This window comes from Spinacia oleracea, chromosome 2 (assembly GCF_020520425.1).
Source record: "Spinacia oleracea cultivar Varoflay chromosome 2, BTI_SOV_V1, whole genome shotgun sequence".
Lineage (NCBI taxonomy): Eukaryota > Viridiplantae > Streptophyta > Magnoliopsida > Caryophyllales > Amaranthaceae > Spinacia > Spinacia oleracea.
The window spans coordinates 99793415-99809642 of NC_079488.1; the positions used below are offsets into that span (position 1 = coordinate 99793415).

Below are 16228 nucleotides of genomic sequence, written 5' to 3' on the forward strand. Positions count from 1 at the left end.
AGAACCAGCGATGAAAGGGAAAAAAAGGAAAGCACGAAAGACGGATCTGAGAAGGGAAGCAAAGTGACGTGTCATGATCTGAGGTCAGGGGCAAAGCAGTAGTTAATGGAACAATACAAGGGCATTTTAGTCATGACACTATTGGATGAATAGTTAAAACCAACTCCTTGCTTTTAAAGGTTGTAAGATTAAGTTCTTTTACGTTTTTTGTGGTTTTTTTAAGTTTTTGCGTTTTGTTCTTATTTTCCTGCGTTTTGGTGCAGGTGCACCTTCCTCTATGTGCACGCGCCTGCACCATCCGTGCGTTGCTCCGCCTACAGGCTTCAGCTGATTGTGTCGCTCCTACAGTTTTTTTTTGCCAAATCCCAAACTTTGTTGTGTAAGACTGCCTTACAAAATCGTTAAAAAAAAACCTTGGATAACCGTCTTGTTGGCGCGCTAACATCATCTCTTTTATTAAAAATAATAATAATCTATACTAATATATTAAAAGGCGTTGTGAAAAATGTATATGTGTCACGTAATACCCTCCTCATTACGCCACATCAGCCACTCACCAAATGTTACGTAATGCACAACCAAAAATCAATACAATAAGGTTTGAACACTAGACTTCAAGTATGGATGATAACTCTCATTACCATCTTAACCAACCACCAATTGTGATTTATCTCTTCACATTAATTTATAAATAAATGTTGACATGAATTCTAAAACAACTAAATTTTTATGTGACTTTTTGATTTCTATGGACTATCTTGGGGAAAAAAATTAAAGCATTATGACAACCATGAAGAAACATGATGTCACAAGTCTTATACATAAGAATTAACTATAGGATTTCCCTACATAGCTGCATATATATCTAATTTGGTGTTTATTAATTAATTTAGCACACTTTTCCATGAGAAATTAAACAAATTATACAAATTGTAAGATGATATGATTGAAAAATTATTTGCCATGATAAATGACGTAGCGTGTATGTGTAGTTGACGAACTTAACGGATGTTTTTCATTCTAAAGAATACAAATATTTTGGTCAATATTGAACTTAAGAAAAATCTAAAATTTTAATTATTCAATGTAACAATCGGGACATCGCCCGGGCCACACACTAGTTATAATTTAAATTATTACTTTTTTCCACTTATTTCTCTCTCTTATAATTCTTGTGCAAACCTCACCAACTCTCTTTCTACCTCTTACGTCAAACATAACCAACAAAAAAACTCGAAAGGATATTAGGTATATTACTCAAATTTTTAATAATCCCTAATATTTTATGAGACGACAAAACGTATTGAAGCAGACTGTCACTTTGTCCGAGATGCGATTAAAAAGGGAATTATTAGTTGTTCATATGTGTTGACAAATGTGCAATTAGTAGGTATTTCCACACTAAAGGATTGGATGCACGGTTTGAGTTTTTTTCTTGACAAGATGGGCATATGAGATCTTAATCCTACATCTTAGGAATATTAAAATAGAATAAGGGAAGTAATCCTATTGTACGGCATATTCTAGTAGTAGAGTTTCATTGGTATACTATTTCCTAAATACACGTACGTACGTTTGGAAGCAAAATGGTTGATTTTTTCAAGGCTTTGTAGTATCATCCCCCCATAGACGACGGTGCCAAATTATTACGACGTTGAAACAATGAGCTTCGGATTGAAGGTCCTTTCGTTGACGTGGAAGATCTTGCTTGATTGATTATGTGGAGTCCAATTATACCTGCACAATGACAAAGTTACTAGCATCGGGGGGTGTTTCCGAGGAAAGTCCCTCTGATGCCTAAGTATGCACTTGTTCGGATCTAGAGAGAGTTCTCTAGAGAATCGTAACTGTTAAGGAAATAAATTGGACGTACCTTGATACATGCGTTTTGGCGCCCTATATATAGTGTTTGTGTAATAAATGCTACTAGGGCATTTATTGCTAAGTGGGCCTTGGGCCACTTGAATCAGAACTTAATGTTATGTTTGGTTAAGTGGGCTTTTGAGCAGTACGCCCAATTGATAGTCAATTGGACATCCAAACAATATATATACACCGCCTCATGTTTTTATTTCTCTTATTTGAAAATAATTTATTCGACGAAACTCAAACCATGAAGAATTTTCATTAAATAATTTTTTAAAAAAAATCATGATTCCTTTCGATATGTAGTTTCAAATTATCAACTTTTTGTACAATGGTTTTTCATAATCTGTTTTCACTTAAAAGTGTGCATTTATATGTAACCATGCTAACGAGACAAACAAGGTAAAATATAACTGTGCTAATGAGACAAACAAGATAACATAAAGAAACGGAGGGATCCGAGTATCCGACTATCCGAGTAATTACGTAGGGAGTAATTATCATTATTTGAATTTTATGAAGTTATTAACATATTGTTAATATAATGGAATAATAACACATTATTACCTTTAACTTTATGTAGTTGTACTAATTATAGAATCTCAAGCAATTTGCAGAGAGAATTAGGAAAAGAGTTTGTTTTATTTATCAATATTCTCGCACAAATGAAATAATGCAGAACAAACTGCTTAAATACAAGGCAATAATGCCAGCTCATCAAAACAGAATGTAACAAACTCTCTAACAGAAATAAAACTAACTGATATTCTGTTTTATAAAATTAATAAAATAATAAAATAAATATATTAATTCCTATACTCCCCCTTCAAGCTGGACCTTGGAAATAAGTCCTAGCTTGGCAGAAAGTTGCTTGTGAGGAGAGGAAGCCAATGGCTTGGTAAGGATATCAGCCAGTTGGTGAGAACTAGATACATGAGCTGTGTGAATGAAACCAGCTTCAACTTGCTCTCTGACATAGTGCATGTCACGTTTCAGATGCTTGGTTTTATCATGAAACACAGGATTCTTGGCCAGGTGCTCAGCAGAGATGTTATCACAGTGCAAAGTAATGGGTAAAGGCACAGTGATTTGAAGATCCTTAAGCAAACCATGAATCCAAACAAGTTCACTTGCAGCTGCTGACATACTTCTGTATTCTGCTTCAGCAGAAGATTTGCTAACACTTCTTTGCTTCTTGGTTTTCCATGAGATGAGGTTGGGGCCAAGAAAGACTGCATAGGCACTAAGAGACCTACTACTGAACTGACAAGAACTCCAATCAGCATCACTATAAGATGATAAAGTAGGATCAGCATCAGCTGAATACCAAATACCATCAGTTAAGGTGCCTTTAAGATACTTTAGAACATGCAATGCAGCACGCAAATGGGGAACTCTAGGAGAGTGAACAAATTGACTTAAGTGCTGAACACTGTAAGACAAATCTGGTCTGGTGATGCCTAGGTAAAGCAATCTACCAATCAATCTTCTGTAAATATCAGGTTCAGCAAGTAGATCACCCACATCAGTAGAAAGTTTAAGGCCACAAGATAAAGGAGCAGATACAGAATCACAGTTTTCCATACCAGCATCAGCAAGTATATCTTGAATGTATTTCTTTTGAGAAAGAAAAATGCCATTCTCATTCCTGTGCACCTCAATACCCAAAAAAATAAGCCAGTTGACCAAGATCTTTGATTGTGAAAGCATGATCAAGGGCTATTTTGACTGCTTCAATTTGAGAAGAAGAGGTGCCAGTGAGTAAAATGTCATCAACATATACAAGCAATACCAAAAATTCACCATCAAAAGTTCTAGTAAAGAGAGAATAGTCCTGGGTGGATTGTTGAAAATTGAGGGTTTTCAAGAATTTGCTTAACTCTTTGTTCCATTGTCTAGAAGCCTGTTTAAGACCATAAATTGATTTTCTGAGTCTGCATACTTCTCCTGGCTTAGCTTTAGTGTAACCAGCAGGTGGTTTCATGTACACCTCCTCATCAAGAAAGCCATGAAGAAAAGCATTGTTGACATCAAGTTGACAAAGAATCCACCCCTTCATTGCAGCAAGTGCAATTACAACTCTAACAGTAGCCAATTTAGCAACTGGAGAGAAAGTTTGAGTAAAATCCCTCCCCTCAACTTGTTGATATCCAATAGCAACCAATCTTGCTTTGTGTTTATCAATTGTGTAATCTGGATTCAATTTTGTTCTATAAACCCATTTTGAACCAATAGCCTTTTTGTCCTTGGGTAGCACAGTAAGATCCCAAGTATTATTGCTCTCAAGAGCTTCTATTTCCTTGTCCATAGCCAAGATCCAATTTTCATCATCCTTAGCTTGATTGTAATGTTGAGGATCAGAAGAAGTGGAGCATACAGAGAAAGCAAGAGAATCCCAAACATCAAAGTTATGAAGAGCTAAATCAAGTAACCAATCAAATTCAGTTGAAGCTGTATGAGTGATATGAGGCAGAATAGAATCAGCAGAAAATGACAAAGATTCACTGTCATTAGGAGTAGCCAAAGAAGTTCTATGAGGTACATAACCTCCTACAAAATCAGTAAGAACTGAAGATGGTTTTATCTGTCTGGTAGATTGTCTGGTAGTTGGATTTGAAGGTAGAGTAATTGTATTAGAAGGTGGATGAGAATGGTCAGATTCTAAAGAATTAGAAGGAAGAGAAGGAGAAGAATTTTGAGAAGGAGAAGAATTTGTGTTTGGGGAATCAGAATGTATAGAGTGATTAGAAAGAGTTGGAGATGACTGAGAGATAATAGGAGAGTTGGGAGAATTAATTGAATGATCATAGTCATTGGTGTGATTTGGAAGAATAACAGTACTATCAGTACCAAAATGAACTAGAGAAGGAGGATTAATGACAGGAATAGAATCAGGTTTAAGACCATATGGGAAAATTGTCTCAAAAAATATCACATCCCTGGATATAAACACCTTGTGAGTATCAAGATCATAAAGTTTGAAACCTTTGTAGCCAGCAGGATATCCAATAAACAAACACCTTTTTGCCCTTGAATCAAATTTGTCCCTACCAATATGATTATTGTGAGCAAAACACAAGCAACCAAACACCCTTAAGGCATCATATGCAGGAGGTTTATTGAATAATACCTCAAAAGGAGTTTTCAAACCCAAAAGTTTGGAAGGAATTTTGTTGATTAGGTGAGTAGCAGCAAGTATACATTCCCCCCAGAATTTTTTAGGCAGACCTGCATGAAACCTTAAAGATCTAGCAATTTCAAGAAGGCTCCTGTGTTTTCTCTCAACCCTGCCATTTTGTTGAGGGACATATGGAACACTTTTTTCATGTATAATTCCCTTGTTTGCAAAAAGGCTCCTACATGACTCTTTCACAATTTCAGTACCATTGTCAGACCTGATTCTTTTAACTTTTGTGTTGAACTGAGTCTCAACCATGGATAGGAAATCAGAAACAATATTCTCAACTTGAAGTTTATTGTGTAAGAGATAAGTCCAAGTTGATCTACTGTGATCATCAAGTACTGTAAGAAAGTAAGATGCTCCATCTAGGTTTTTAACCTTATAGGGACCCCACAAATCCACATGAATCAAATCAAAACAGGCATTTTCTTTACTTGTACTGACAGAAAAAGGCAATTTGTGTTGTTTAGCTTTGTAACACACAATGCAATTGTATTCAGAAACACCTTTACAAAACTCAGAATTTACATGTTTCATTTTGGACAATGAGGGATGTCCTAATCTAGCATGGAGCATGTGTATCTTATTTGAATCCAACTCCCTAGCCATAGAAAAACCAGTAGCAGTTTTGTTTGGTAAAACAATCTTATTCTCATCAAGCTTATTTACATCAGTAATACTGGACACAGTATTGCAATATGGTTGCTGATGAAGGGTACCTTGGTCAGCAACACTTGATAATATGTTGTTTGAGGATGCAACAAAATAATACAGACCATTTGTCTTGTTTCCAGCACCAATTAATTCAGAACTAGCAGGGTCCTGGAAAACATATCCAGTAGCAGTGAATACAACTTTCACACCAGTATGTTCAATAAGTCTGCCAATGGATAATAGATTGTGCTTGAAACCTTTAACCAAAAGAACATTATGCAGGATCAATTTAGCACTGAGGACAGTATCTCCAATAGTATCAACAACTAATTGAGAACCATCTGGTAGTCCAACTTTAATAGGACTCAAAAGTATCCTAATATTGGTTAAAATAGTTTCATCATAGGTCATGTGATCACATGCACCAGAGTCAACAATCCACAGACATTCATTATGCATTTTATTTACAGCACAGTTGAATGAGTGAGAAAGAGTACCTGCATAATTGGCATAAGAGCAAGTAGCTCTAGTTGCATCAGTGTTTTGAGGTTGTTTGTTATTCATAACCTTCATAACTTCTTGGCAAATTGCATTCAGCATATCATTATTCAGTACTCCATTGTCACCATCAGTATTTCCCAAAGGTTCATCCCCAATATCAGCAGAGTAGTTGACATTAGCTGCAAGCCTACCACCAGTAGAATTACTCCCCTTGGAAGCCTTAATTGTGTTGTACCAGTCAGGATAGCCAATAAGCTTGAAACATTGATCAACTGTGTGTCCTTTTCCTTTGCAATGAGTACAAATACGATTCATCTTTTCCTTTTTGATTTCTTTCCAATCTTTCTTGCCTGTTCCTGTATTGTACTTCTGTAATTGAGATTGATTTCCTCTGTAAGACTGAGCAGCCATAGCACTGCTTGTCATAGCATTACTTTCTGCAGTAGCACCACTTAGTTCTTTCTGTTTTTCTATTTGTTGTGTGATTGAAAAAACCTTGTTGATGCTAGGCAAAGGATCCATTGACAAAACATTTGTCACAGTGTTATCAAAACCTCCATTCAATCCAAGCAAGAATTTCATCATCTTATCTTCTTCCTCAAACTCAGCAATCTTTTTCATAAATTGACAGCTACATTGCAACATTACTCCACATGTACAGCTAGGGAATGCTCTTAAATTTTGCATTTCATCCCACAGTTTCTTGAGCTTACCATAATAAGCCACAATAGTCATATTCTGCTGTGTCAGATTTTCAATTTCTTTCTTTAGTTGATACACTAATGGACCATTTGATTGTCCAAATCTCTCATTCAATTCACACCACGGATCAACAGCATTATCAATGTAACCAAAATCATCAGCTAAATCATGATTCATTGAGCTTAAAATCCAGCTAACCACCATGAAATCAGTTCGTTTCCATCTCATATAATCTTTGTGATTTACAGCTGGTTTTGTTATTTCACCATTTATGAATCCTTCTTTATTTTTAGCTACTAAGGCACGTTTAACATTTCTACTCAATCTAACAAAATTCACACCAGTAAACAACACAGCAACCAATGAAGAAGTAGGATGATCAGAATTGGCAATGAAATATGGATCAGAATTGTCAGCATTACCTCCATTGTTGGCGTTGTTGTGCGAATTGTCACTTTCAGAATCAATAATCGCCATTTCAGAAGATCCAGAAGATCAAATTACTTCGAGCAATGCAAGAAATTTCGCAATCGCACACGCAAATCGCAAGAAATTTCGCACCAAAATTTCAGAAATCAAACACTCTTAGTTTTGATCTAAGAGCTGATCAAAAGAACTCAAATGAGCAAACCTAAATCTCAGAATCAAGATTACTTGCTCTGATACCATATAGAATCTCAAGCAATTTGCAGAGAGAATTAGGAGAAGAGTTTGTTTTATTTATCAATATTCTCGCACAAATGAAATAATGCAGAACAAACTGCTTAAATACAAGGCAATAATGCCAGCTCATCAAAACAGAATGTAACAAACTCTCTAACAGAAATAAAACTAACTGATATTCTGTTTTATAAAATTAATAAAATAATAAAATAAATATATTAATTCCTATACTAATGATGTCTTGGCGTAGTTAAAATTGAGTACTTGTGTATATAATAAGTCTTTTCCCTACCCATTAATTTGTATTGTCCTTTTAACTTACTCGTACCAAAACAAAAAGAAAAAAGCAAAAACTTTATGTCGTAAAATCAAATATTTTTGGTTGCAAAGTGAATGTCATTTTAGTTTGTCCCATCGGATTTTTTTCCTTTCTATTTCATAATTGAAGGAGATGAAGAATCATCAACGAATTTCCAATAATGTTATCTATCTCGTATACTATAATTGTACATCGATCTCAATCCAAACCTTTTAAAGGCATGCATTTACAAACTACTTCAATAGTTCAATTCTAGGCCAATAATATAATTAATCTAAACTAAAATTTTACAACTAACTTTTATTTGGCAGAAATATTCTCCAAAATAAGTCTAAAATGATGTGTTTCACAAGGAATATGTATAACACCTTCTTGATGATACCCAAATTCATTAGCGGATAATTGAAGCAAATCAACTATACAAGGATGCTTCATCCAACCAAGAGGCAACATAAATCTCTCTTCGTCTTCCTCACATTTACCTACTCTAACAGGCACACACCCTTTTCGAGTTTCGTGTCTTGGATGATTGTTGTTCATTTCCTCACAACCTAGCCTTGAATACCGTGGCGGCGACATCGATGAAGATTGATCCTTCTTCCTACTTATCCTTCTTATCAAGTTTTTCATTATTCTTTTTATTAGTGAAGGAGAAAGGAGGATAATGAATATATATATCTTTGGTTGTTTGAAAAATGTGTATGTATGTATGTGTATATATAGGGAGTTTGTCTTTGAAATGACTATTGCTATTTTGGATGTCGTTTTCTTGTACATATGAAAGGTTAGTTAAATGTTACTACTATGTGGAAATGCATAGCTCACAAGTTTGAAGAAATCAAGTCAAAGATGAACAAAGTTATTGAACCAATTTCTACCTTAGGCATCTTAAGGACAAAAAAGTAAAGGAAAAATGATACTCAACCTTGAATGTGGGCCAAAGCCGGTCATTTTTAAATAATAATTAGTCACTAACACATTGTTTTATGGCAATTTTCCTCTTATTTTAATTGTGTGTTATGAGTCTTTGACACTTTTTATTTTGGGTATGTGTTTCTCATGAGACTTTTCAACACGATCTAAAGATTGATTATACATTTTGCCTGTTATGTCAACTCTTTGATGTTTTCCAATGAAATACGATGGGAAAATCTCATCTATTTACAACCTTTAATTTGACCGTAAAGGATGCATGTACATTAGGAATTGGGACCAATTGATCCTACTTAAATATGAAAAATCTTGGTGCATGTATACTCCCTTCCTACCATTACGTTCTTTACATTTACAATTCATGTGGTCAAAGATTAAAAAACTTTAATCGTAATTGGTAAATGAAAAATATTGTGGGATCTCATTATATATATTCATATTAATGGTAAATTTTTTAAATATCATTTTTTTTTAATAATTTTTAATAATACATAATTAGATATATTAGTGATCAAGTAAGTATATTGGAAACCATAACACACACAAAAGTGAAGAACTTTATAGAAGAAGAAGAGATACTTTATGAAATTAAGATTCGATCACATAATTTCTTAAAATGCTGAATATGGACTAAAAAAAATATTCATTTACATTTTGATACCATCTAGAATTTTCCCTAGATGGACCACTGTTTAATACTTAGTTGTACGTAGTAATTCCACACACTAATCATAATAGAAATTTTTGTGTTAGTCAAAATAAATCCTTCCCCTATTTAATTCATGTATATTTTTTATTGGAACCGCTTGTCAATATATATCTATTAATTTGGCCAACTTACTCATAAAATATACTCGTACTACGTACAAAATATTTTTTCTGTTTACGTTTAGTTGTAATCTTTTGGCTTTTACGCTTGTCACGCCCTTCATATCTCCAATTATAGCACTACAAGAATTTGTATCTTTAACGACAACCTAATTACGACGGGTCAAAAATCCCGTCGCAAAAGCCTTTTACGACGGGGCAAACAACCAAACAATGACAGGAAATAACCGTCGCAAATGTCTTTTACGACGGATTTACGATGGATTTACGACGGGATTTCTATTAACGACGGCCCCCTTTTATGACGGGTTCGCGACAGGAAATCCCGTCGTTAATCAATGATTATTGGCTTTTCGCGACGGGATTTCCCGTCGTTAATAGTACAATTTCTTGTAGTGTAGATAGATAAAAATTATAGAAAATTGATATTGTGAAAGTATATATTGAAATGAATCTAACGAAATCTCATATGACTGCATATTGATTTTCTTATAGTGCACCAAAGGTGGTCAAAACGTCAAATGAAAAATATGTGAATAGTGCCAAATTCCTAACGTTGTAACTAAAAGTAAACGGATGATACTTCATATAAACTTGTACACACCTAATTACAATTTGCAAACGGATGATATTTGAGTAATGTTATTTCTAGAAAGAAGTTGGGACTTTAATCAATTCATGCCCACTTACTCAATGGCTATTCCACCACACGAGTAAATTACGTGTAAAGGTTGAGAGCCAATTGAAATCGACTTTTGATGATAATTTTGTAATTATTTCAAAGTAAAATAGGTCAATTGACTTTTACCAACTACGTAGTATTTATTTATGGAAAGTATTCCCTCATGAGTCATAGATAGCAGGCTTCTAGTTTTAGTCTTCGACTGATATGCCTTTAATCACCACAATCAATATTGACCATAATCACCAAATGGACTTGGGAGAAAATGATTACCAAAGTGAGATTAAGTAGTGGCATGACGATTTTCTATTGGTTAGAGGATGGGTAATTTTTAAATGTACAATCGTTTGTATCTTGTGCATGGTTGAATTAATACTCCTTCCGTATTTTAAAAAGAGATACATTTTGATCGGCACGTAGTTTTAGTATGTAAGTTGAATTTATTAAAATAAGTTGAAAGTGGGGTAATGAGTAAATTATTTATTATAGTAAAAAGATGATGTGAGTAAGTGTGAGTACTACAAAAAAGAGAGAAACATTAATGTAATTGAAAATGGGGATCAAAAGTATCAAAAAAGGAAAATATATTTATTTTTAAAATACGGCCATTTAAGAAAAGCGTATCTCTTTTTAAAATACGGAGGGAGTAGTTGTTTTTTTTTCCTCATGTTCTTGAATGTTTATACTTTTTTGAATAGTATATAAGGATAATTCTTGGTCAACTTTTTCACATTTCACTTTTCACTTTTTGCAAAGTTTATTTGCACACGTGAACATAAGTATCTTTAAGTAGGTATCATAAAAGAATTAAAAAAAAGTTAATACGGGTATATTGAAACTACATACCCAGAGTCTAAACACATATAACCTTGATAAAGTCCATACTAAAATTAATTGGTGATAGATGAGTGGTTCAACAATCTTATATCTTAGTTATTTTCCCTCTTCTTTTTTCATGCGGGAAAATTTGTCACAACTCACACATGAATTACTGTTTTTAACAAGAATCTATTAAGATTCCAAACGAGAACCATTTAGAAAAGTAAGGGGTATATAATGTGCGTTATTAAGGTATATACCTTGTGTTATTGAGTAAAAAATGTGGGAAAATAAAAAAGGCAAAATATAACTAGTTGATTTCCACAGATTTCCACACATTTCCACACATTTCATTTTCCTCACTTTCCATTTAAATTACCAAACAAGCTAAAATTAAGGAATTCTCATATTTCCACAATTTCACACATTTTTCCTCATTAAATTAGAGTTCCCAAACACAGTGTTAATCTTACTTTCCAATTCTCTCCCACCACCTACGACCACCACCTCCGGCCACCCCTGTCACGTCGTCGGCGATAAAATGGCCGAGTCTTCACAAGAGGTATACGAAATCCGTTCTCTTTTTGTTGCAACGTTTCTATCTTGGGTCATTTCTTTTTAGTTACTACCTTTCTATTTTTGGTAACATACTCATTTTACTTTAACTACCATCTGCATTCAATAACCCATATTTTCCCCTAATTATATCTTAAAATAGGGATATAAATGTAATTTACTATCCATCCACTTGCATTGCAAAAATTTGGGAGAACCGTGAATATTAGAGGGCGGAGAGGTCCATGTCTGATATGTGCCTCCAAACACATATCTGAGGGCACAGTGGTAATTACACAATTATTTTGAAAGTGTCATTTGAACTTCTGAGTACCATATTTGAAAAATGAACACCATATTTGAACTTTTGAGTACCATATTTGAACTTATGAGTACCATATTTGAACTTATGTGTACACAACTCAAACCTCATTTCCTAATATATTGTACCACTTTTATTTTATTATTTACTTTTACCTTTTTATTTATATCTGATACTCCCTCCGTCCCAAAATTATAGTCCTGTTTTCCAAATCGGGCGTCTCATAATTATAGTCCTATTTCCTTATTTGAACACAAAAAATTTCTCATGTTACCCTCATTTGGGACCACAAAACAAAAAGAAAATGTATTTTATTCTTTTTAACATGTACTATTTTCTCTTCACCATGTACTTTATTCTTTTTTACATGTACTATATTCTACTTTTTCATCATCAATGTACTATATTTTAATTTTCCACACACTTAATTCCACTTTTTTTAAAATCCGTGTTTTTAGTCAAACGAGACTATAATTTTGGAACGGAGGGAGTCTGTTTTTGTCAAAACATATCTGGGATTGGAATATAGTTCCTACAAATATTGCAACCAAAACAAAACAGATGAGGTACTTTCGAAAGTCCTAACAATAACAAAAATGTCAATACCAGCCCATTGGTCCCAAGAGGGAAAACTCACAATAGCTTAAAAGGAATATATACATAACCATAAATTTTTATTTATAAGTATTATTGTACATCGGAGTAAAAATTAATCAAAATGCTTAAAAATTACCCTTATGTTGGTAAAAATTATTGATTTTTTTAGTGATAATTTTTTTAATTTTAATAAAAGTTATTTCTTCAAAATCACTAATAAAGTGTAAAATTAATCATTTAACTTTTTAAAATGTTTATCTATCAATTTTTTTTAATAACATAAAAGTTAATCAAAACATATTAAAAATTACAAAAAATTAGGTAAAAATTTATCTTGGTGTACAATAAATTTATTGTTCACCTCATATCGTTTTGATACATAAAAGACCCAAAAATCTCACAAATAACAGAACCATTTTTTTCATTTTGACAATAATTAGAAAAAATAGATTTTCTTTCAAAAACAAATAATTATAAAATAATATTGTTGGTGTATAAAAAGAACAAAAAGAACGAAAGAAAGAATTGCATGGAATGTGGGCCAAAATGGCTGGTAATCTTGGGCCTTTCATATTTTCAACCAAGCAGCATCACGTGACATGTCTCAAAGCCACGTGGGATAAGTCCAAGTAAGCTTTTATTTTTTTCATTTTTTTTTTCTTGAGGGAAAGTCCAAGCTTATGCGTCAATGCGATTATGCAAGGCCGCATAATGAAATGAATTAGGCACACTTGCGTTTTTTTTGGTTATTTTTTGGAAGTGTGGGCCCATGTTTAAGGTTGACTAATGTGGCTCTATGTCCGTTGACCGTAGGTTTTTAAGTTTTTGAATGTTCTCTTCTCAACATTCATCGTTGACTTTGGAATTTAAAGATCCGTGTTCACCTGAAATTAGATTTCCGTTGGATGTAGTCTGATCTAAACTTCTTTATATGGCCGGGTATATGTATTTGAGTTGCATATAATACATGGTCTCTATGTGTGTTAGTTTTTATAGTAGGGATATTTTTGTCTTTTCGGGTGATAATAGTAGGGGTAATTCAGTACTTTAGCACAATTTTATATGGACGTTTCCAGTATTACCATTGAATACCATTGAGCAGTGTAATTGATACAGATAGAATACTCGTAGGAGATTATTGTATAGGTAGACTAATGTTATAACATCTATGCCTAGTATTTAAAAAGGGAAACCATATTTGATTAGATGACATGTGTCAATACATTTGATTAGATGACACATGTCATCCATTATTTCATTTTATTTTTAAGAAAATTTTGAAATAAAAATTAAGGAAGGATAGGTGTCGCCTGTTTTAAATGTGAGACACCAAAACATTTAGAGTCTCATTATATATCATAAGCGACACGATAGTCTTTATGCAATATTTGCTACCAACTTTACATGTCGCATGTGTTTTAATTAAAATGAGACTCTAAAAGTTTTGGAGTCGTACATTAGTTATAGACGACTCTAAAAGGGCGACTTATAAAGGTGTTTTTGTAGTAGTGAGGGTTTGGCTATGGAAGGAGATAATAATGTGTTGCTAAATGTGAAAGCTCCACCGAAACGGGATGAATGGATGACAATTGACAACCTTACCTCCTCAAAGAAATCCTGGTGGAATGCCTATGCGCTCTACACATTTCAGTAGAACTACTAATTAAAGAAGGGCGGGGTGATACCTTTAGAAGTTTTTATTTTTAGACCTTTGAATTTGAATTTCAATATGCAGCACGTGGTTTTTCAAGGTGGTAGAATGTTTTGTTAAATTATGTAAATAACTATTCCGTATTATAGGGTAATCATTTAGTTGATAATTGAAAAATGATTAATTATAATATCATTGTAATCATAGATCCTGACCAGCTTAATATATTACACGTCATTTTCCTTTTTATTTAGTGTTATTTTTTCTCTCAAAGTCACAGTGGTTATTTGTTTCGACTTCTACGTCTATTTAATCTCACTTACTACTTTTTTTTTTTTGGCAAACCTCACTTACACGGAGTACTAAACTTTGATCATACTTGTACGTGAATAATACATTAAAGAAATATTATTAATTGGGGTATTCATTATTAGATGTGTGTATTAATATTTTTTTGAGAGAAATGTGTGTATTAAGATGGTTTGTTTTAGTTTAATTAGTCTAATCTGAACCTGAACCTATAAGATGCAATTCCAATAAGGAAAGTAATAAGTTCCTGAAATAAGTTGAATAAATTGACCCTACGTTATGAACTGAGTAAGTTCACTTAACACTGCACTAAATACTTGTACATAGATCTATGTGCAAAAGCAACACTAGTTTCATCTTGGTTATGGCTATGCATGCAAAAACCATCTTCCTTATGATATAGTTGCATGTGCCTCTTTTACCATCAATTCATCTTGATCATGAAGAAAATATTGACAACATTAATTTAAACTAACTAAAATGTTTTCTCTAATCGATCTCCCCGGCTCTATTGTGCTCTTGAAAGACTAACTACGTACTACATCACTAATTAAATTTAGAACAATTAACCAAAAAAATCATTTATCGTCTTCATATTAAGAAGATGATAAATTCTCCATGACAACTCTAAAATGACGTGTTTCACAAGGAATTTGAAGAACACCTTGTTGATGATACCCAAACTCATTCGCTGATAATTGAAGTAACTCTACCATACAAGGATGCTTCATCCACCTACAAGGCACCATAAACCTCTCTTGTTCCTCCTCGCACAAGCCTACCATAATAGGCACATACCCTCTTCTAATCTCTTGTTTAGGATCATTCCTTGCATCACACGATACTAATCTCGAGTATCGAGGCAACGATAAGTCTTCAACCTTCTTCTTCCTAAAAACCTTCATTATATTCCACAACAATGGTTAATCGATTGAAGGTGAGATCGAGAAAGTAAGCTTATAATTAATCAAGAGTTATGGTTTTGGGATGATGTTTGCAAAATTTATATCTATTTATAATAGCTTTAGTTAAGCTAGATTAATTATTGACTATTGTTTTGTAATTATTTGTTGGTCATTAGGTTAAAATTTAGTGGTCGACGTGAATTGAAGTCTAGGTCAAAAGTAAACGATGAAACATTCCTCTTTCCCCCAATTAACTCAGCCTTAATAATGTCGTCAGCCTTAAATGTTGACTTTCTTTGTCGTTGTCGAACTTATACAAGAAACACAATAAGTCAATTGCTCTAATAGTCGTGGCAAATAATTGATGGAATCATTCCTTTTCCCACTCGATTTGCTCTACTGCTTACCCTACCTTTTAGACATTCGACCCCACTTGAAAATATTGAGTCTTGAACAAAATTTTGTAATCCGTAACTCAATTTTATCTGACCCGAATAACCCAATAATTAATCGGCCAAAACCCGATCGAATCCGTTTTTGACCCAAGCAATTAAAACTGTTGTACTTATATTAATAAAATGAGTTTATAATTAAGCAATTTTAAGCACAATAAACATCCTGTTGATACTATTATTATGGGTGTGATATGATTTTGATTTGAATTATACGTCATTTTATGATTGAATTTAAATAAATATTGTTTGGGCCCATAAACATGGTCAGCCCAACTCGGTACAAAAA

At 33.4% G+C, this 16228-nt stretch overlaps 1 protein-coding gene across 1 annotated transcript; it reads right to left on the minus strand.

The window, feature by feature from the left end:
* Nucleotides 1-8186: 8186 nt before the first annotated feature.
* LOC130467668 (auxin-responsive protein SAUR71-like) lies at nucleotides 8187-8516 on the minus strand. The gene has a single exon (XM_056836248.1). It carries the CDS (start codon nucleotides 8514-8516, stop codon nucleotides 8187-8189), a length of 330 nt encoding a protein of 109 aa, XP_056692226.1.
* Between the last annotated feature and the right edge of the window lie 7712 nt (nucleotides 8517-16228).